This window comes from Polypterus senegalus, chromosome 7 (assembly GCF_016835505.1).
Source record: "Polypterus senegalus isolate Bchr_013 chromosome 7, ASM1683550v1, whole genome shotgun sequence".
Classification (NCBI taxonomy): domain Eukaryota; kingdom Metazoa; phylum Chordata; class Cladistia; order Polypteriformes; family Polypteridae; genus Polypterus; species Polypterus senegalus.
In genome coordinates, this window is record NC_053160.1 from 184,788,954 (window position 1) to 184,813,305 (window position 24,352).

Here is a 24,352-nt window from a genome sequence, read left to right on the forward strand (position 1 = left end):
AGGTTAGTAAACAGCCTCGTTTCAAAAGAAAGCCTCCAAAATCATTCAGGCGGAATTGCCATTCCAAGTGTACACGTGTTTTTTTTTTTTTATTCCTCTCCAGGTCATTCAGCTAACTTCAGAAAGGTTCGTTTCACCTCTAAAACTAGAATTCGAATTCCATCCCTGTACTTTGCCGTCTCTGTCCCATCGCCCCGACACTAAACACGAGATTAATCTAAGCGATTTCGCTGCACAGAAAAGATGCCTGCCGGCGACGGCACAAAAACCAAAGGAGCAGAATTTATGAACAAAAAGCGAAGGCGACTCCTGCCGTCGGACACGCCCCTTCTTTTAAATATTAATATATCGCAAACGTCTTCCGACGTCATCGTGGAGGCGGGGTTGACTAGCGGGCTCCAATTGCGCATGTCACTGGAGGACTGTCTTGTCTATGGTTGTGTTTGAGGGGTTTTTTTTTCCTAATGATCGCTTTCCAAATTCAACAGCAGCAAAAAAATAAACTTGTGGGATCCAAGCGCTGCGGCGGAACCTTCGCCTTTCACGTCCATTGGCTTCTACAGCATGGACTCACAAAAAGTAAGTGAGCCGCACTTTCGGCGCTTCGGCAGGGCTGCTCAGTTTTGGGCGATCGGAATTTGCATGACATACAGTATTATGTATGATGGTGCATTTCTTACAAGTTGTAAGCGGATCTCTACTGTTCGTGTCCGCGTTAGGGTGAGATGCCGTTATTTCTTTCATGGGACGTAGGGTTGCACTTCTCCCCCGGTCTCTCTGTCTCTCTCACCGATTGTCGCACAGATAGGACCCCCACAGCAGGGTGGTATAACTGGCGAGCAGGCGGCTTTTGTGTGGCACAGCCCACGGTTTGAATGTTCTGTTAAATTATGCAACAAAAAGACGTGCGCGAGAGTAGAAGAAGCAGCAGCGCTGAATGACAGCAGCAGACTGGACACTGTGACGCTTTCTGTGCCCGGCCTTTGGAACTACAGGCATATGCCCTGCAACGGGAGTTGTCCTTGTTCGTGCCATAACATTTGGAGTTGCGAGTTGTGAGGTGTGGTAGATAACGGCCGGGTCCTAAATGTGGAGCAGAAAGGTGGTCTCCCATCAATTAACTGTTAGTAACAGGTGTCAACACCGGGAGGGGCTTTGACTACTAAGGTTAGATCAATGGTTGATATCCATTCTGCACATCCATGCACTTTGATTTTTTCCTGTTTGCCTTCTGGGAGGGACTCTGATCACGAGAGCTGAACAATAATAAAACTGCAACAACACGCCACGTCCATCTCCACCTTATGATTGCACATGGCAGCCACACCGGCATTTCCTAAGAAAGCTGTCCAGGGTTTTATGTGCTTAAGCAGGATTGAATATCTTCTGACTCATCTCTCTCATTGTGAAGGGTGAAGGGGGTTGGGGTTTAATGGGATTGCCGGGCTGTGGCACATACAGTGACAAAGTCAGTGGGGCTTTGCAGGATGGATGCTTCTCTGGAAAGTGGCTGAGTTACTGAAAAAGAGAGAAAGTGTCCTTTAGTGATGAAAGACGTTCGAGTGGCAACCCTGATATCTCAGGTTCACATCCATCTTGGGACCACACAGCAAAAGGCACATGAATGTGAATTAGGATCCCATTTATTGGCCAAGTATCTTCTTCGTCGTCTTTTTCTACTACTAGTGGGCTTTGCCCCCCCGCTCGCTTCGCTCGCCAACCCCCGTGGTTGGTTTTCCAGATACACACTTTTAAGATTTTTTTTTTCTTTGAATTGTTGCTATTTCATTAGTTTCACTTTTATTTCAGAACTTCTGGAAAAACAATATTTGCAAGCCCCAATGTGCTGAATCTGTTTAATGAGGACAGTGAGACGTGTGTTTAATGACTTTCTACCGTAATTCAGGATAGGTTTCTCTGTTTGGAATTTCAGCACAGACAAAACGATCTTCATCATCAGCAGTTAATCATTTTTTCTTTTACATAGTAACCAATAAATGCATTTTTCGAAATTCTCAAGATTCTTTATTTGCCACATGCATAGTTATGCAGGGGCGGCACGGTGGCTCAGTTGGTAGCGCTGCTGCCTCGCAGTTAGGAGACCCGGGTTCACTTCCTGAATCCTCCCTGCGTGGAGTTTGCATGTTCTCATCGTGTCTGCGTGGGTTTCCTCCCACAGTCCAAAGATATGCAGGTTAGGTACATTGGCGAGTCTAAATTGTCCTTGGTGTGTGTGTGTGTGTGTGCCCTGCAGTGGGCTGGCGCCCTATCTGGGGTTTGTTTCCTGCCTTGTGCCTTATGCTGTCTGGGATTGGCTCCAGCAGACCCCCGTGACCCTGTAGTTAGGATATAGCGGGATGGGTAATGGCTGGCTGAAGTAATATGCAAATACAGTTTTAAAAACCTATAATAAGAGATGTGATATTTATAAATATTAAATAACTTTAATGACTGCGGGGGGCTGGCACCCTGCCCGGAGTTTGTTTCCTGCCTTGCGCCCTGTGTTGGCTGGGATTGGCTCCAGCAGATCCCGTGACCCTGTAATTAGGATATAGTGGGTTGTATAATGGATGGACGAATAGATATACAGGACAACACGTAGTGAAATGCATCCTGATCCGCTTATCAAAAACTGTACAAAGTTAGAAGAATATCCATTAGATTAACAAAAAGTCATCTATTGAAGATAACAGTATAGTAGACCATAATAAATACTGTAAGTAAAATCATGTGAATAAAGTAGAATTAAGTGTTAAGGTGCAATAGTACAGTGATTACTGTGCAAAACCAAAGATAGACAGGTGCATAGTTTAATGAGGCAGTTTGTTTGTTTGCGCTCGTGTGATCTTTACTTTCTTTTTTTTATACTTTCTAATTTTCCTACTTTCATATCCTTTAACTTTCTCCACATGTGTATCACATCAATGTTTTTTTTTGAGCCTTTCGAATTCCACTGCTTTCATAATCTCTAACCTGCTCTGCACGTGTATAGCGCCCTGGCGTTTGTGAACGTCTTTATGAAGTTCTACTTTGTCTTTTAATTCTGAGCCTGACTGGATGCGCTTCTTTTTCAATTCCACTTGTTCCGGGCTGAAAATTACTTTCCTTATTTTCTGAATTTGCACCTAGATTATTCTTTTTTGCTGTTTTTTCTCTCCAACACTTTTGAGTCTCTTTTCTCCGCGCTGCTTTCTTCTTCGCTTAGTCGTCTACGTTTTATTTATAACGTATTGTCCTTACACGCTTTATATGCACTGAGAGCCCTGGATCTGTTTGCGCTCAAATCCTTTAGATGACTGAATGTTTTCCTGCCTCTTGGCTTATTTGATATTTGGTTGTAAGTATGGCGTGTCTTGCAAGAATCTCATGTTCTATGTCATCGCGAGACGGTCCTGGGTCAATCTCTTGGCACAAAGTCTCATGTTTAAGGTCCCCGCGAGATGCTCCGTGGCCAATCTCTTTCATCTCGCGGTTTCTTTTAAATGTCTTCCGTGATCTTAACCCCGCCTCCACGATGATGTCGGAAGATGTTTGCGATTTATGAATATTTAAAATAAGGGGTGTGTCTCGATGCCCTTATGTTTCTCTCCAGGATTTTTTTTTTTTTAATAGAGAATTAGCTATTCCCATTTTTGTATGGGGTCACGCACGCTGTAAGAAAGACACGGGTTCAATAACCTGATGTTGCTTAGTTAGCCGACCCCCGTATAATTTGAGCGCTGCCGCCTCCACTGTCTTCCACTGCGAGTCACGCATGCCTTGTTGACAGTTCAATCAATTAATCAATCAACATTTATTTATATAGCACATATTCATACAAAAAAATGTAGCTCAAAGTGCTTTACAAAATGAATAGAAAAATAGAAGACACAATAAAAAATAAACATAAGTCAACATTAATTAACATAGAATAAGTAAGGTCCGATGGCCAGGGTGGACAGAAAAACAAAAAACTCCAAAGGCTGGAGAAAAAATAAAATCTGTAGGGGTTCCAGACCAAGAGACCGCCCAGTCCCCTCTGGGCAATCTACCTAGCATAAGTCAAACAGTCCTCTTTGGATTTAGGGTTTTCATGGAAGGACCTGATGATGATGGTCATGTAGACTTCTGGCTTTCAGTCCATCAATGTTAGAGCATCATGAAGCTTTGAGTAGGTGGTGGTGGCGCAGGCCGCCACCACAAAGAAACCGGAAAAAGAAACAGAAGAGAGAGTTGGGGTCAGTATGGATTTTGGAGCCACTGTGAATAGTTATTATGAAGAATTGAACATACAGAGTATCAGGATTAAGTTAAAGTGAAGTTATGAGAAGGCCATGTTAAAGTAATGTGTTTTCAGCCGTGTTTTAAAGAGCTCTACTGTATCAGCCTGGTGAATTCCTATTGGCAGGCTCTTCCAGATTTTAGGTGCATAACAGCAGAAGGCCGCCCGCCTCACCACTTCTTTTAAGTTTTGTTCTTGGAATTCTAAGGAGACACTCATTTGAGGATCTGAGGTTACGATTTGGAATATAACGCGTCAGGCATTCCGATATATAAGATGAGGCGAGATTATTTAAGGCTTTATAAACCATAAGCAGTATTTTAAAGTCAATCCTGAATGACACAGGCAGCCAGTGTAGTGACATCAAAACTGGAGAAATGTGTTCGGATTTTCTTTTCCCAGTTAGGATTCTAGCAGCTGCATTCTGCACTCGTTGCAAATGATTTACATCTTTTTTGGGTGGTCCTGAGAGGAGTGCGTTACAGTAATCTAGTCGACTGAAAACAAAAGCGTGAATTAATTCCTTGCCGCTAATCTTTTCACGTTATCTCTTTGATAGTGCAGTGTACTCCGGAATAATGAAAATCTGGGAACTACCAACCAGCGTGGAGACATCTGTGTCCTTTCTTCAGGACACAGGTGTTCTTCCAATAGAAAGGCAGTATCCCCGAAGCCACCCTATGAAATTATATGTCTCCGACCGGGTAAAGTGGAGGTGCTCCAGGAAAACTTGCCACACAAGTGTCACCATCCGACAAGGGAACTGGCTGGAGAATTCCCGATTACCATTCATGACTGCGGTTTGGTTCATTCATTCATGGTGTGAGGAGCTAACGTCAGTGAAATGGTGCAAAAACCAATTAGACAATAGTTGACTGGAACAATTATATGCACATGGGATGTCAGTCGTCGCGAGAGGACACAAATTGGAGGTGAGGGACCATACGTTAAAATCGACGCAAGTCTGTTCACGCGGAGGAACAGCGATTTGCGTCACGATAATAGAAAATTACCAGAAAACGTAACAAGCACACAAGGGTACGAAACATCCAGTTAAGTCAAAGAAAAGCGAGCAACTAGGAAACAGTCTGATCTCCTGGTTCCATCTTAACACCTCCTTCCGGTTGATGTGAGTCTTTTGTAGGCTTCGTTCGACTAAACCTCAGTCCTTATAATTTCCGACTTCCAACTTGGAAAGCGCACTCCATACTTGGAATTCCTACTTACAGAATTGGGCCTGGTCTCTCAAGTCCACAGTTGTCCGACTTCAGATTATGACGTCAGTCTAAAATGGTGATGTACACACCGCGAACTGTCAAATACGGTAACGCTTTATACGTTTAATTTGTTTATTAGAAGAGTTTACGTTAAGTGAGTCACCTCGATCTATAATACTGAATATTGAGAAGGGAAATGTTAACATTACCAGAACGAACAGTAACGGACTAACTGATGTTAGCTCAGGATTCTCAAACTCCGGTCCTGGGGGGCCGTAGTGGCTGCAGGTTTTCATTCTAACATTTTTCTTAATCGGTGACCAGTTTTTGCGGCTAATTAACTCCTTTTCCATTCATTTTAATTGACTTGGTTCTTTAAGATTCGTTCCCCTGAATTTCTTCATTGTTCCTCAGAATTGCTTCATTTCTTTCCTTAAACAGAAATGAAATGTGAAGTGAGGGAGCCAACAGAAGACCAACTAAGTCAGGGCCTGAAACTCCAACCAGTTGCTTTTTATTAGGCAATTAGGTTGTTAATTAAACCCGTTCTTTAAAACCACAGCATGTTGCTGCTCTTATTGTCCGGTGGCCTGCATTTTGTTCTTGTTGATCTTCTCTTTACTAAGAGCACCGTTAAAATGTTTTGTGGACTCGAGCAGATCAACATTCCTGAGACCTTCACCTTTCTTTATTTTCAGATATTGTATGATGGACACCAGTGGCTTTGGCTCATTTTGTATCTCATTATTGTTTGGCAGCTAATTAAGGAAAAAGAAACAATTAAGGGGGTCTGAGTCTTCGAGAGCAAGCCAAATAAAATGAGTTGAAAAGGAGTTAATTAGCAGCAAAAACAGGTCACTAATTAAGAAATGGATGAGAATGAAAACCTGCAGCCACTGCCTGGCCCTCCAGGAGCGGAGTTGGAGAACCCTGAGCTTACATCAGTTAGTCTGTTACTGGTCAGTCTGGTAATGTTAATATTTCCATTCTCAATATTCAGTATTAATAGGGGGCTCCATCCCCTGCTCGCTTCACTCGCCCACCCCCGGGTTTGGTTTACCAAATGCACAATTTAAAGAGTTTGTTATTTTCATGGGAATTGTTACATATGCATTATTTTCACTTTTACTTTAAAACTTTTGTAAAAACAAAACTTGTCCTTTATTTACGGCCCTGGGCGTGGTTACATCTCTTTCTCACAGGACGTATAACGCTGCTCGCGTTGTGAAGGGGGTTCGGCTGAACGCATGCTAAGGAGATGCGGTCGGATCATCTGTTGTCTTGCTGCTGCTGGCGAGCTGCGTGTTTTGCATGTTGCTTGTCGTTGTTTTAAGAGCTGGGAGCACATGAAGCGTGTCTGTCAAAAGCAATTCAACAACTGTTAGGATAGATGTCCGTGAGCCTGTTTTAAATGATGTCTCACTGCCTTGTTTCGCATGACATTTTAAAAACAATACTTGTCCTTTATTTCCAGCCCCGGGCGTGGTTACTTCTCTTTCTTGCAGGACGTATAACGCTGCTTGCGTTGTGAAGGGGGTGCGGCTGAACACACGCTAAAGACATGACGTCGGATCATCTGCTGTCTTTCTGCTGCTGCTGTCGCGCTGCCCGTCGATCATATCAAAGCCTGTGCAGCTGTTGTCCATTTTGCCACTTCGTGTCTCTGCTGCTCCTGTTGTGAAGTTGGGGGTCTGGCTGAACACACACTAAGGAGAAGCGGTCGGATCATCTGCTGGTTTGTTGCTGCTGGCGAGCTGCCTGTTTTGCTTGTTGCGCTGCCCGATCATTGATGAGCCTGTACAAGAGCTGTCCTTTTGTCACTTTGCGTCTTTGCCGCTCACTTTGTGAAGGGGGGGTGGGGGGATGTAGGGTGGCTGAACGCACGCTAAGGAGAAACAGTCGGATTATCTGATGGCTTTCTACTGCTGGTAAGCTGCATGTTTTGCTTGACGCTTGTCATTGTTTTAAGAGCTGGGAGCAAGTTAAAGTGTCTCTCGTGGGAATTCAGATTGTCTCTGTGGCTCGTTGTTATCCGCTCTCTTGATGGAGGTCCTTTAGACGGAGCGTGACACAGCGTTTATTTCAAATTAATATTTTACAGTTCATATTTTCATGAACGTGTCTGCCAATTCTTTGAAGTTTACATTGACTCCTGCACCATCATCATAACGCTAAACAACAGAGAGAACACAGAGTGCCTGTGACGACATATTGTTCACGTTTACCACTCGTCCATTGATGTCATTGAATTTCAATGTATAATCTGATTCCACAGAAAGGTTTTTCCCTTTTGTTGGGTTATATTTATTTTAAAATGTGCAATGACCTCTCCACACACACGACATACATTTACACGTCTAATAGGTTTAATTAGAAGACTTTTCAACTGTAGACGCTTTATTGGAAACAGAAGCTGGCTGTCTGCAGGACCAGGTGAATGAGAGCCTCTGTGATCTCTGCAGTTCAAAAGCACCGCCCTACTTTGAGCTCCGCCTTCATGAGGCATTAGATTGGTTTAGAAAGGTGACACTCAGGAAGCTCTGTTATTGTTCCCATCCATTTCTAAACCCAGTTCACTTGTGGATGTCCCAAGTTGTACAGATTATGTCTTGTTTTAGAGAGACTACCTTGAAGGTGACTTCTTGATACATAGGTAGACAGGTAAGGCACTATATGACAGACAGAGATATATAAATATGAAAGGCACTATATAATAAACATGTAGATGCATAGATAAGAAGGGTGCCATTTTAGAGACAGATAGCGTAATTGGCAGGATTAGATAGATAGATAGATAGATAGATAGATAGATAGATAGATAGATAGATATTATGGCGTAGTTGGCAGGATTACATAGACAGATAGATATTATGGCGAAGTTGGCAGGATTACATAGATAGATAGATAGATAGATAGATAGATATCATGGCGTAGTTGGCAGGATTACATACCTGGATATATAGACAGATTGCCATCTTAACTGCATCATAGTCTCTCAGGAAAAGTGTGTACTGCTGTAGCACCTGCTTTGTTAGCAAAAAAGAAACATACATAAGCATCAGAAACATTGTGTGCCCCCTATGCTCCTAGGGCCCTTGGCAAGTGCCCATATTTTATGATGGCCCTGGATAGATAGATATGAAAAGCACAATTTGATAGATCAATAGATATGAAAAGCACTATATATTAGATAGATAGATAGATAGATAGACAGATAGATAGGGCACTCTATAATAGATAGATTCAAATATTACAGAGAAGGGCAGCCCCACCCTTCACATATTGGCACGCCAATGGCAAAGTGTCATTTTCTAAACTGGCAGCCTTTCAAATTACAAAGCCATCTTATGTAAGGCTGCTCTTGTGCTTTACTTTGAAGGTTGGTAAGAACTGCTTACTCATGTGAAAAAATATCAGCAGCATTTTAACATTCTGGTGGAGAGGAATGAAATGTCTAATTTATAGGTCATTTTGTTCTCCTAGTTCTAATGAGTGTTGATCACCTTATTCCCTAGTGCAGGAACATCTTTGAACAATGTTAGAAATATTAAGGGCCTGGGATGGTTTGGGACCCCCTAAGGAACCCGTATAGGCCCTCTAAAAGCCTAACAAATGAAATGATGTTTGGGTTTCTCAGAGAATAAACTAAAAATATATGCGGAGAGCTCTTCACAGGCAGGACTGTTTGTGAGCACCTCACAGGATGGGCGGAGCTAGATGCGTGTGTGGCTCCTGGCCTGGGCAGGGCTAGACATTTGAGTGGCTGCTTTCTTTAAATCAGGAGAATTTTTGAAAGATGTCCTTAAACTTTTCTTTACAAACAAATCAATTGGAACCTCATGCAGGATTTGTGCTCTTCATTATGGAGCATTATCACAGCAGTGTAATGGCGATTGTTAATATCACAGTACTGACAGCTTTCATGTTGGGAACAGCTTAAGACAGCTGCATCTTGTTCCCATTTTGGATCACTTTTGATTTTGTGTCCTGTCACCCGAAAAATGGGAAAGTCTCATTAGGCTGTTAAACCGCAGTATTCCTGTATATTGCTGTTTAGTTACTAGGATTTGCTTGTGGCAGTTCAGCCAAGAGGACTTCAATTCCCAGCAGTTAGCTGGAGTGTGCAGGGGTCAATGAGAGATCACTGTTCACTTTAAAGCAGGGAAACAGTCAGAATGGACATGTAGTGGTCTTTGACATGCAGCGATTTGATTGTGTACGTGTCATGAAAAATGGCATGGATTTTTATTTGCAGACTGCATTCTGTGTATTCATGTGTAGTATGACTCGTCTACTTAAGAAACATATAGTGTATATATTCTCCATATATATATATATATATATGAGAGAGAGAGAGAGAGAGAATATTAGCAGCTAGTATATATATATATATATAGATAGATAGATAGATAGATACTTTATTAATCCCAAGGGGAAATTCACATAATCCAGCAGCAGTATACTGATACAAAGAAATAATATTATAATATTATAATATATATATATATATATATATACTGTAATCTGGACGCTGTATAGCCGACCCGGCACAGACTGATGCAGAGGCACGTACAAAATTAACAGAGACTTTATTATATTCTTCAGCTATGGGACACATCTTCCCCGAGTCACACAGCCCAACACAGTCCCAAAGCACAAAACACACAAAGGAAAACACCAAACGTCCACCACTCCTCCTCACCAAACTTAGTCCTCCTCCTCCTGACTCTGGCTCTTGAGTTTTGGTGGCTGGCCCCTTTTATAGCCCACCCGGAAGCGTTCCAGGTGCTTGACCACCTGGTCCTAATTGCACTTCCGGGTGGGGCTGAAGACTCATCCAACCGGGCTGTTGACACCATGCAGCTCCCCCTAGCGGCCATCCCAGCTCCCAACCAGGCTGTGGAGGACTCCATCTCCCATGGAGCCAGGCGGGAGGCTGGGAAATCACCGTCGGTCCGGGAGGCTGCCACCAAGCATCCAGGGGAAGGTATTGAGCTGTCCATATTTGCTCCCCTGGAACATTTGCAGCAGGGGCGTCCTGGTCGGGCAGTGGACCCAGCTGTCCATCATACAGGTGTATATACAAGCTGGTGATATTCTCCATACTGTATCTAATTTATCGTCTATTCTGCAGATTTTAATGTTCAGCTAGCCGGACCCCCAATTTCTATGGCATATTATCAAACTACTTCAGACTTTGCCATTTGGTTTTTCAGCTTTCTGTTCACCGGAAGCTGTTGTGGAAAAGAGGATAGTGACACAATTGGATGCCATCACAAACAAGTCTGCCCGTTCCATTCAGGGGGTGCCCTTTTTGAGCTGTTTTTGCCACAGGCTCATTCCTCCACAGTGTGCTAAGAAGCATCTCTGGGGGATCTTTTCTGCCCACTGCTATCAGGCAATTCAGTGCTTCCGCCCAAAGTCCCAAACTAAATGCTGATATTTTTACGATCATTTTGCAGTTTTTTGCACAATTTACATTGTAATGGACAACATGCATGAGTCGTCGTCTCTGTCAGGATGGGCTCCGGGACCCTTACCTGTAATGGTATTGTCCGGGGATGACAATCAAATAAGACTACATTCACCCTGATACACTAGAAGGCAGTATCTCTGGGTTCTGCTGCCCATTAGGAATTATAGTCCAGTGGGGAAAACCTGTTGGGTACTGTGGATGCCACCAGGGGATTTGCACTCCCTACTTTGTTTAACTTCTAAATGATCTGGGAAGTACGTCCCACAGACCACGTCCTAGTCCCGGAAGTACTCCCAGATCTTAGATAAAAGGAGTCACGTTGGCTCACCCAGGTGAGTTGGAGTCGGGTGCAGAGTAGGGACAGAGCTCACCAGGCAGGAGGAGAGGAAGAATGAAGAAGAGAATTGAATTGTGCTTGGGTTCAGCTTCAAACCTGTTGAAGGTACTCTAATTGTATTAAACTTTACATTTGACCCCAAGACTTGTGTCTACATGGTTGTGTTTGGGGTGCTACAATGTCCCCTACAGGCCATAATATTTATTATTGATTAATTTATCAATTGACAGTATGGATTATTTGTTCAGTGACTCCTTATCTTTGTTTTTTATGTTCCTGCTGCCGAATCTGTCTAATTTACCCCTCAGGATTGACTTCTGAAGTTAGTTGGTTTGACCAGATCTTATTTAGGGGTTTCATTGCAAAGGGTGTGAATGCATATGCACTCAAGACGTTTCACTTTTTACTTATTTTACATTTATATATATATAAAATCCAACGTCTGTCTGTTTGTCCACTTTTCACGAGAGAACTATTTCACGGATTTAGATCGGGTTTTATATATAATTTGCTTGAACATTCCGGTTGATTTTGCGACTCCACTCATCGCTCTAAGTATCATAATTTGCTGGCGGTACTAATTTATTCGCGCCAATCTGAGAGAGAGCCTGCGGGGCTGAGGGGAGGGAGCGGGGGCCATCCTCACTTACACGCCAGTCTCCATTTGAGTCGCTGGACCTCTCGCCACATGTTGGAGCGCACCTGTTTGTTCAGCAGACATTATCATCTACACATTGTTAAGGAGTAACCTTTGACGTTTTTGAGAGAGAAATCAGAGCTACATGTGTTTTAGAGGGTAGCTGCACATTGCCAGAGATATCACGGACACGTGCTCTTCTCCACACGCGGGGGATGCTCCCTCTACCGTCATCGTCCCCTGCCTTGCGATTTCGCACTGCTCTTTAGGTCTTTAAGCTGCTCCCTAAGCGTTTGTATGTGACAGTATTTATATATATATATATATATATATATATATATAGTATATATGCATCCATTATCCAACCCGCTATATCCTAACTGCAGGGCCACGGGGGTCTGCTGGAGCCAATCCCAGCCAACACAGGGAGCAAGGCAGGAAACAAACCCTGGGTAGGGCGCAAGCCCACCGCAAGGCGTGCACACACACACACACACTGTGGACAATTTAGGATCGCCAATGCACCTAACCTGCATGTCTTTGGACTGTGGGAGGAAACCCATGCAGACACGGGGAGAACATGCAGACTCCACGCAGGGAGGACCTGGGAAGAGAACCCGGGTCTCCTAACTGTGAGGCAGCAGCGCTACCACTGCGCCACCGTGCCATCCTATCTATCTACACTCACCTAAAGGATTATTAGGACCACCATACTAATACGGTGTTTGACCCCCTTTCGCCTTCAGAACTGTCTTAATTCTACGTGGCTTTGATTCAACAAGGTGCTGAAAGCATTTTTAGAAATGTTGGCCCATATTGATAGGATAGCATCTTGCAGTTGATGGATCTTTGTGGGATGCACATCCAGGGCACGAAGCTTCCATTCCACCACATCCCAAAGATGCTCTATTGGGTTGAGATCTGGTGACTGTGGGGGCCATTTTAGTACAGTGAACTCATTGTCATGTTCAAGAAACCAATCTGAAATGATTCAAGCTTTGTGACATGGTGCATTATCCTGCTGGAAGTAGCCATCAGAGGATGGGGTACATGGTGGTCATGAAGGGATGGGCATGGTCAGAAACAATGCTCAGGTAGCCCGTGGCATTTAAATGATGCCCAATTGGCACTAAGGGGCCTAAAGTGTGCCAAGAAAACATCCCTCACACCATTACACCACCACCACCAGCCTGCACAGTGGTAACAAGGCATGATGGATCCATGTTCTCATTCTGTTTACGCCAAATTCTGACTCCACCATTTGAATGTCTCAACAGAAATCGAGACTCATCAGACCAGGCGACATTTTTCCAGTCTTCAACTGTCCAATTTTGGTGAGCTCGTGCAAATTGTAGCCTCTTTTTCCTATTTGTAGTGGAGATGAGTGGTACCCGGTGGGGTCTTCTGCTGTTGTAGCCCATCCGCCTCAAGGTTGTGCGTGTTGTGGCTTCACAAATGCTTTGCTGCATACCTCGGTTGTAACGAGTGGTTATTTCAGTCAAAGTTGCTCTTCTATCAGCTTGAATCTGTCGGCCCATTCTCCTCTGACCTCTAGCATCAACAAGGCATTTTCACCCACAGGACTACCACACACTGGATGTTTTTCCCTTCTCACACCATTCTTTGTAAACCCTAGAAATGGTTGTGCGTGAAAATCCCAGTAACTGAGCAGATTGTGAAATACTCAGACCGGCCCGTCTGGCACCAACAACCATGCCACGCTCAAAATTGCTTAAATCACCTTTCTCTGCCATTCTGACATTCAGTTTGGAGTTCAGGAGATTGTCTTGACCAGGACCACACCCCTAAATGCATTGAAGCAACTGCCATGTGATTGGTTGATTAGATAATTACATTAATGAGAAATTGAACAGGTGTTCCTAATAATCCATTAGGTGAGTGTATATATATAATTCACTAAGGCAAGACACCCATGGAAAGCATGCCCGAATGGGGGGTGGATTCACTAAGCCGCCGACAAGTAAGATACCTATGGCGCACGCAGGAAGGAACGCCGAGGGAGTCGCCATATGCAGCGTGTAAAACGGTTTGCGAGGGGTATCCCATGGGATCCTTAAACCAATCCTTTATAACTGAGGTTAAAACACAATGCAGTAAGCAGTCTTTAAAAAGTGAGTTTTCGGTTGTGACGCACGACCGCATGCACCATAGCAAACTGTTTTACACGCTACATACAGCAATTCGCATCAGCCACAAACTTGCGTCTTCTTAGATGCTCCTGCAGGAACACGGAAGACATGAGTCACAGGTGCATCTGGACTGTGCAAAGACGACAACGACTCAAGTGACGAGTTGGAGGTGGGCACATGAGCGATGGCGGTCCGCCAGTTTTCAGTCACGGACGATTGTGTGTTGGTCCATTCCGTGCATTGTTACAATGTTGCTTTTCTTGCTGATTTATTACATTACCCATTTTTCAAATGTTAATTTTCTCCCTGTGCTTAAAAATCATTAAAAAACCGGCCTGATTATGTGGCGTATGGTACACCGCGGGTTGGCTTATATATTATGTTATATACTCAGCAAAAAAAGAAACGTCCCTTTTTCAGGACTGTGTATTTCAACAATAATGTTTTAAAAATCCAAATAACTTTACAGATCTTCATTGTAAAGGGTTTAAACAATGTTTTCCATGCATGTTCAATTAACCATAATCAATTAATTAACATGCACCTGTGGAATGGTCGTTAAGACCTTACCAGCTTACAGAAAGTAGCCATTTAAGGTCACAGTTGTAAAAACGCAGGACACTAAAGAGACTTGTCTACCGACTGTGAAAGATGCCCAGGGTCCCTGCTCATCTGCGTGAACGTGCATTAGGCATGCTGCAGGGAGGCATGAGGACTGCTGATGTGGCTAGGACAATAAATTGCCATGTCCGCACTGTGAGACGCCTAAGACAGCGCTACAGGGAGACAGGAAGGACAGTTGATCATCCTCGCAGTGGAAGACCACGTGTAACAACACCTGCACAGGATCGGTACATCCGAATATCACACCTGCGTGACAGGTACAGGATGGCCACAACAACTGCCCGAGTCACACCAGGAACACACAATCCCTCCATCAGTGCCCAGACTGTCCGCAATAGGCTGAGAGAGGCTGGACTGAGGGCTTGTAGGCCTGTTGTAAGGCAGGTCCTTACCAGACATCACCAGCAACAACGCCGCCTATGGGCACAAACCCACCTTCGCTGGACCAGACAGGAGTGGCAAAAAGTGCTCTTCACTGATGAGTCACGGTTTTGTCTCACCAGGGGTGATGGACGGATTCGTGTTTATCATCGAAGGAATTGAGCACGTCTGGGACCTGTTGGATCGCAGGGTGAGGGCTAGGGCCATTCCCCCCAGAAATGTCCAGGAACTTGCAGGTGCCTTGGTGGAAGAGTGGGGTAACATCTCACAGCAAGAACTGACAAATCTGGTCCAGTCCATGAGGAGGAGATGCACTGCAGTACTTCAAGCAGCTGGTGGCCACACCACATACTGACTGGTACTTTTGATTTTGAGCCTCCCTTCATTCAGGGACACATTGTGAAACATTTGTAGTTTATGCCTTATGGTGTTGACTCTTTTACTGTTCATACAAATATTTACACGTTAAGTTTACTGAAAGTAAAAACAGTTGAAAGTCAGAGGACGTTTCTTTTTTTGCTGAGTATATACATATAATATATATATAGTGTAATGGACAACCGGGACACTTACCGAACTGGGACACCTTCTTAAGGAAAAGACAGGGGGAAAGAGCTTGCATGGGACAGTATGTATTTTACCTGGGACGGCAGAGGGCAGCCCCTCTGGCTTGCTACAGTGCTACATGCCTGGACCTTGGAAGCTCAGCCCTGTTGGGGTCCATGCCGGATTTTGATTACGGTACACCAGATGCTCTACAAACTGAGCCACCTTACCTCATTCAGAGAGTCTGAGTCGGGAGGAGGAGGAGGACGAAGCTTACCAGTGGAGGAGTTGAGGTGTAAGGACAGAGACAGACAGAAAGAAGAAAAGAGAGGGCTGTGCTCATTGTGTCCCATATTGTACTGTGCTTGATGGTGGTGGGAAACGAATTGAAACGTTTTCCACACAAATAAAGCCTTGGGTGTTGTGTTGGGCATACGGGGAGCTGGAGCGCCACCTGTTGGCCACGAAGGGAACTAAAATACAGTCTACACATCAAATTCTACTTTGAAACTAATGAAGTTGTAAGCTTCAGGGGGCCCTAATCCCAGTGGGTCCCTAGACATGACTCTAAATGTCATCCTTCCATAACTCAAAAACTATAACGTATAGGAAATGTTTATTCACGCCATTTGAGTTCGACTTGGGAGATAACTCAGAACCGTTAATTTTCATCAAAATTTGAGATGTAGTGGATACAGTTTTAAAAAATTTGTGGTGATCCGTCGTGGAACAACCCCATTGAAGAAGGTAACAGTGGTTACTGGTTTACAAAGGGGACCCTCCATAATTGCTCAAACTTCATTGCCCCCAGACAATGTTGGGGCCTACTGTTATGTGGCTTGGTGTCTCCAGATTAGCTGAGCAGTTAGGAGTGTGGCAGAGAATGTGCTCTGAGATGGATCGACATCCCCTCCAGGGTTAGTTTCTGCTGTCATTCTGCTAAATAAGCTCCAGCTCTCCATGACCCTGTAATGGGCGCAGAAAATGGATCAGCGCTTTAGAGGTCCCAGTAACTGATTCCTGAACACTGGTTCTTTTCACCCCACCCCCCTCTTGTGAGCTTTGTAACTTACGGGGGTCCGTCGCATTCAGATGAGCTTTCCCTGGACACCATATGGAGCCACCACACAATAGAGGGGCCTCATTTCCATTTTGGTTGTCACCGGGCTTTGTTACCTAAAGTCAGCCATCCAGTGAGCGCTCGCCGTTCATTTTCCGGCTCTCACACAAACGCCACACAAGGAGCAAGAAAGGCCTGTTGATATTCCGCCTGCCAAAGTCCCTGTAGTGTGGGTCTCTGTGTAGTTTTAATAGATGGACCACCTGGGGAAGATTTACAAGCGGGCGTCTTTGAGGAAGACTTGAATGTAGTCGGAGCAAAAGGGAGACGTCGAAAGGAAATGAAATATAAGGCTGTGAGTCCATTCAAGTCATGTTGTGTTAAAGAGACGTGAAATGGGTGACTTACAGCAGCATTGTGGGTTACTCTTCCTGTATAGGGGGACCCAAAAAATCTTTGAATTGTTTTGAAAAAAACAAAACAAAACACAGCGCTATTGTCTTTTAGCTGCCTTCGAGTTGGAGCCTGTGGTGTCCTGGATAAAAGACTATCAAATAAAGAATAATCTGTCTGTCTGTCTGGTTGTCTGGCAGACCAACGTCTGTGAGACTCAAGGACTGTGAGATCAACACCAGAGCACCACAGAGAATAAGCCTGTCTGCTCTTCTCGTCATTGTGTATACCTCAGACTAGAAATATAATAGCAGATCACGTCACTTAGAGAAGCTCAGATGTATGCGGGTGGATGAGCCAGTGGTGTCCTGGATGATGGACGGTCATGTCAGGTAGACCACCATGTGTGAGACTCAAGGACTGTGTGAGCAACACTGGACCACCACCAGGAACAGGCCTGTCTGCTCTTCTCTTCACTCCGTACACCTCAGACTAGAAATATAACAGCAGGTCAGGTCACTTACAGAAATTTTCAGATGATTCTGCACTTATGGGATGTAGTGATGATGGGGGTGGGGGGGGGTTTGGTAAGACACAGCAGTCAGGGGGAAAACTTCTAAGAATTGTCTGCATCTCAACATCAGCAAAACCAAGGAACTGCTTATTGACTTTCACCACACCAAGGAACCTCCATGTCTGGTCACAGGGTGTGGGTGTGGAGGTGGTGCACTCCTACAAGTACTTAGGGGGTCCACATCAATGACAGGCTGGACTGGTCTTGTAATACTGAGGAACTATACAAGAAAGGGCAGCACAGAATCTTCTTCCTTTAATGTGGGAAGTGGCATCCTCCACATTTTCAACAACTCTGTGATGGCCAGTGTGGTGTGCTGGGCTGGTAACATCACTTACAAGAGAGGCCCACCGAGTAAATAAACTAATTAAAAGGACACAATATGGACCCCCTGGAGGTCTTAGGAAAGGAGAGAAAGAAAACAAAACTGAGTGCCATGATGAACAATGCTACACATCCTCTCTGTGACACACAAGCACTGAGGACTGTCAGCCAACAAATTATTCAGCAGAAGTGAGTCAAGAAACACTATGGGGGCTCCTTTATACCAACAGCAATGCACCTTTATAGCGCCTCACTGGGACAGGCACTGTCAAATGAAAAATTTTCTTTCTTTTTAACTTTCTTCATTTTTAGTCATTCTGGTGTTTGTTCAGACTATCTATCTATCTATTATATAGTGCCTTTCACATCTATCTATCTATTATATAGTGCCTTTCACATTTATCTATCTATCTATCTTAATCCTGCCAACTACGTTAACATTTCTATCTATCTATCTATCTATTATATAGTGCCTTTCACATCTATCTATCTATCTATCTATCTATCTATCTATCTATTATATATCTATCTATTATATAGTGCCTTTCACATCTATCTATCTATCTATTATATAGTGCCTTTCACATCTATCTATCTATCTATCTATTTAATCCTGCCAACTATGTTAACATTTCTATCTATCTATCATATTGTGTCTTTCGTATCTTCTATCTATCCATATATGATATAGCACCTTTCATATCTACAGTATGTATCTATTTATCTATCTATCTATTATATAGTGCCTTTCACATCTATCTATCTATCTATCTATCTATCTATCTATCTATCTATCTATCTATCTATCTATCTATCTATCTATCTATCTATCTATCTTTTTCTATATTACTGGCTATGTCACATTTACTAATCACGAAGCTGACTGTTCAGCACAGCCTGTTACGTTTCAGACAGGGTTTCAAGTCTTTTTTGTTCATTTTTCTGCCCTTCAGTCTGAGCTCACCCCTAAGATTAAAAACAGAACTTGTCAGAGTGAGTCACAGATTATTTAGAATGAGTTTCTGACTATATCATATTAGGTGATTGACCTCACAGGAGCGCCCTGACGACTTTCTCCGACTCGCTGAGATAATTTAAACGAAGGCTACGACTGAAAATCGCTAGTAGATTGTCTAATGTGATGTAGATTTGTAAACCGAAAGACCGAATCTAATTGTGAAATGCTGGTAGACAAGAATTTGACGTGTTTGATCGCACACAGTTACAGGTTCTTTCGTCAAATCTTGGATATGGAAGCAATCCCTTTGCAAGTCTGTATACAGTCACTTCAAAGATGTCATGCACATTGCACTTCCCGGGGAATTCAAGGAAGGATCGCCAAGGAGATGCCCAATTCATAGAATTTCAAATGACAGCGCCCATTACAAATGAAAGAGAAACAATAATAAATCTAATCACCCCATATACGTGGATTCAGCAGAGTAAACAAAAAAAAAGAACACGCAATTATTGCGGAGTCACCTTTGTAGTTGTGAGTCCAAGACAGAACTGTCCCAAAATGGTGGAGCTTCTGGTGTTGGCCCTTCTGCCTGAAAGAGGCGGGTCCAGGTGGACAGACGGCGGAAGTGACATCAGAGGTGTTCTCGCTGTCAATCATCCGGTCTACAGAGGGAGAACAAGAAAGAGGCATTAGGACACAGCGCCAACCCTGGAGCGGTGGTACAACTGCAGTCACTATAGTCCTTCAGCTGTCTCCTATGCACATGCACGTGACAAGTTATACCTCCTTTAAATATGTTAGAAAACATCAATAAAACAACTCTAATCATAACAGACAGCAGCCTACTGGAATCCATTCTTCTGTTCTGACTTTAAGCCCAGGGTGTGTTGGCCTAAGCTGTAGTTCTGCTGCTGAGATCCTTTAGAAATTGTAAGTAGTTTGTGAAGCTCTTAATGAGTTTATAATGCTATTTTAAGTCAATTTAGCTTTGTAAGTACTTTGATTATGACTCCCAAGGAGAACAGCGATGGTGAGGAGCCATGAAGGTGATCCCACGATTAGCAGGATTAGGGTGCCACCCCCTCGACTGAGGTGGCAGGAATAACCCTGAGGATAGAAAATGTAAAAAGGGCAATCTGTTAGTGCCTGATTGGTTCTGAATTTGGACCTGAACATCTCGTGACATTGTGGACAATTGCTGCTTTGGATTTGCTGACAGGCCAGACCTGCCTACTCATTCATACACACTGCAGGAGCTTCATTGTCCACAGTTAAGATGAGAGCTCGGTGACCCAGTACTGATGACCCAACATTAGTACTGCTGGGCACAGATATTCATGACCAGTGCCTCTCTGTGTCATTTCTTCATCATAGGACCGTGTGTGAAGTAGTAGGCCAAGAATGAGATGGCTGAGATATGACTGGTGCCATTCCTCTCCAAACCCTCAGCACACTTAAAGTCACCTCCTGTTGCCTCTTCGCTCCTTAAGCCAGCCATGATTTTCTGAGTCGGATCAAATTTCCGTTTCATTGGCCATCGTCACATGTGCACACGTGATTGGTGTTGGATCTCTACTTTAATTGGACCTTCAGCTGCCATACCAGATGCACTTCAGAAGAGGTCACCCACCTAAATCTAAGCATGTCCTGGCCCGGCCAGTACTCAGATGGGAGATTATCTAGGACTAGCAAATTACCCGCGCTTCGCAGCGGAGAAGTAGTGTGTTAAAGAAGCAATGAAAAAGAAAAGGAAACATTTTGAAAATAACGTAACATGATTGTCAATGTAATTGTTTTGTCACTGTTGTGAGTGATGAGTGTTGCTGTCATATATATATATATATATATATAAATATAAATATATATATATATTTACACACACACAAACATATATATATACATATCTATACATATACATACACACATACATACATACATACACATATATACACACAAATACATATATATATACATACATACACACACACATATCTAAACATATATATACATATACATACATATCTACATATATACACACACAGCTATTTCGTATCAGTGCAATACACTGACTCCCGCTCTTACGTGCAAGTCTGCGTGGATATTATGAACTATCGATTTGTTCAAGTTCTATTTAAATTTTAAATAGAAGGAATTTTTATTTAGTCGACAGAAATATCTTTGGTAGGAATGGTAAAACAGACAGGAATATTATTCCTGAATAAATCAACTCAAACCTTAAACAACTTATAATATTTTGCTCTCCATAAAAATATATCCTGTCAAAATTATACAAATTCAAATATGAACATGCTGCATAACAAAACCTGGAAATATAAATAAAATGTGTTCCTTTCAGCAATAACAAATCAAATCATTCAGTTGTCTTTGCTCATATGTCATTTTAGAGCTGGACGCCTGGCATCTTTTTTGGCCACAGGTTCGTTTCTGTTTGGTGTGAGGTTCTGTGTTGTGGAGATTCTCAGGATGGATTGCAGGTGCTCATCAGTGAGGCGACTCCTGTGTGCTGTTTTGTTAGTCTTTATCACTGAGAAGAGCTTCTCACACAGATATGTGCTACCAAACATGCACAAGGTTCGAGCCGCATGTAGACGGACTTTTTTTGTTCTTCAAAGTCACCAAAGCGCCGTGCAAAACTCAGTGCGCCAGTTTATCAGCAAAGTGCGATTTGGGAACACCGTAGTGACGACTTGGTTTAACATTACTTGGCAACAGGGAAAGTAGGGCAAGGTGCACTGGTGCATTTGTGTCTCCCATAAAAGCAGCTTCACTTGAAATCACTTTGTGATTGTGCACGGTAAAACGTCCGCTGAAGTGTCAGATTCTTATTTAATTCTTCTGCTTTCTGTATCTTCTGCATTGCATTCAGGTCTTTCAGGTTACCCTGATGTTTTGTCTCATAGTGCCGTCTTAGATTAAATTCTGTAATTACAGCCACATTAGCTCCACAAATGAGACACACGGGTTCAGTAAACATATACTCAGCCTCCCATCGGTTTTAAAGGCTCTATTTTCAGAATCAACTTTTCTCTTCAGCATCGTGTGAGCTAGCTTCGCAATAACTTGCAGCATCATAAGCTAGACTTGATTAACGCGTAAGTGTTGGCAAGGCAGCTGAAGCGCTGCATTATGGGATCTGTAGTTTATTGTGTTACCAGCGCTTCATATACCCGGCTTTAATAACAATAATACAGTATATAAAATGATCTCGGGGCGGATATAATTACACGGCCGGATGTGGCCCGTGGCCCTTGAGTTTGACACATATGGACTAAATAGAACTTGAAAAGATATATTTTTTCAAATGTGATCGCAATTCAGATAGAGTTGACGCGCACTACAGCCTGCATGCCTCAATAAGTCATCCTCCCTCGCTCTTACTTTTTACCGCTCATCTAATGAATACACTGAGTATGGCTTTACCAAAACAATCATTGATGGCTAATAAAGTATCCATTATTCGAGTATGTAGATCGGGTATATATATATACATATATATATATATACCAGCGTATCGCAGCGAGAAGTAGTGTGTTAAAAAGCTAGAAAAGAAAAGGGAACATTTTAAAAATAACGTAACATGACTGTCAATATACAGTATTTGTTTTGTGAGTGTTACTGAGTGTTGCTGTCATCAAGGATTTGATTATCATTATTTCTTTCAATCAGGTTCGTATTTGTAGGATGTGTTGTGTTCAAGTTACATTCCGTGTTTGTCAATCGCTGTAAAGATGACAGGTTTCATTCATCGATTCGTTTCTTACTGCATCAATAAACAGCTCGTCTTCTTCTTTATCTGAGACCTGACACACTGCATGCACGGGTTTTTTTACACTGTCTTCCTTTAGCGGGACATTGACTTTTTCCAACGTGTGCTTTGTTTCCGCAGTAGCTGGATTTATGAATATGCTTATCAGACGCTTCATATTTTTGCTGCCTTTTCAATTGTGTAATTCGGTTTTGTTCAGCTCTTTGGAACTGTTGCTTTTATCTGTGCACGCGCCAGTTCACGTGAGCCGCTCGGTGTACATGCATCGAAGGTTCCCAGCTGTGCTGGTGCCATCTCGCTATGTCCATGGCTGTATTTAATGTTACCTTAGTCCTGGCACTTAAAACTTTCTCTCGCAGTTTCGCTGAGTTTGTGTCAAACACCACCCTGACCATCTCATCTTCCTCTCCATAAGCACAGTCCTTCACCCGTGAATATTTACCCGTGGCAGTTTGCTATTGGATTGCCGCTGACGGACGGCCTTATATGGGCAGGCACTAAATTACAAACGCCAGCGGCAGCCTGTCTATGAACTTAATTTAAAGTGTAGGTTTACATCGTGCTTTGTTTCCGAAGTAGCAGAACTCATGAATATGGTTGTATATGTCACTCGCTCGCTTCTTATTGTTTCGCTGCCTTCTCAATTATATAATGCATGTTTTCTTAAGCGCTTTTTTGAGGTCTTCCTGGTTTTCTATGTACTGCGTGATTACGTGGGAGTCGTGATGATGTCACACGAAACTCCACGGCGTTGAAGCTCATCTCCATTACAGTAAATGGAGAAAAACTGCTTCCAGTTATGACCATTACGCGTAGAATTTCGATATAAAACCTGCCCAACTTTTGTAAGGAAGCTGTAAGGAATGAACCTGCCAAATTTCAGCCTTCCACCCACACGGGAAGTTGGAGAATTAGTGATGAGTGAGTGAGTCAGTCAGTCAGTAAGTGAGTGAGTGAGTGAGTCAGTGAGTGAGTGAGGGCTTTGCCTTTTATTAGTATAGATAACGTTTGGGTTGCTACTGGAAGGGGTGTTGGTGATGCCAGTAGGGGGCGCTTAACCCTGTGGTCTGAATGTGGGTCCCGATGCCGCAGTGCAGAGATGAGGACACTGTGATGTAAAAATGATGCCCTCCTTCGGATGGGACGTGAAACTGAGGTCCTGATTCTCTGTGGTCATTAAAGATCCCTGGGCAACCTCCTTAAAGAGTTGGGTGTATCTCGATGTCCAGGCTAAACTGACAACCACGGCCTAGACATTGTGGCCCCCTAATCATCCCCTGTCTCTGATTGGCTATCTATCTCTCATTCCTTCACTACCTAAGAACTCACGTGTGGTGAGCGTACTGGCACAAACATGGCCGCCGTCATATCATCTAGGTGGGTTCTGTACATTAGTAGTGGTTGAAGTGGTTCCCCATTCACTGAAGCATTTTGAGTAGTGAGAAAAGCTCTATATAAATGTAAAATAATTGGAAAAAAATATATTAATGCGGTGCCAAAATGGTTAAATCCAAACAGTCCCCCCCCATCCTACTCCAGCCTCCCTGGTGTGCCACACCACTTCCATTTTGAAGTCCCAATTGTGCTTGAAGCATTACAGGAGAGGGTGGTTCCCCCCTTGCAG

At 43.3% G+C, this 24,352-nt stretch overlaps 1 protein-coding gene across 4 annotated transcripts in view; it reads left to right on the forward strand.

The window, feature by feature from the left end:
* Positions 1-423: 423 nt before the first annotated feature.
* fsd1l (fibronectin type III and SPRY domain containing 1-like) overlaps positions 424-24,352 on the forward strand; it is a 137,042-nt gene continuing 113,113 nt past the window's right edge. For all 4 annotated transcript variants that reach the window (XM_039759706.1, XM_039759709.1, XM_039759710.1 and 1 more), the window contains exon 1: positions 424-579. In XM_039759706.1, the coding sequence (XP_039615640.1) occupies positions 565-579 (15 nt within the window). In that variant the 5' untranslated portion in view covers positions 424-564. The remainder of the gene's footprint in view (positions 580-24,352) is intronic.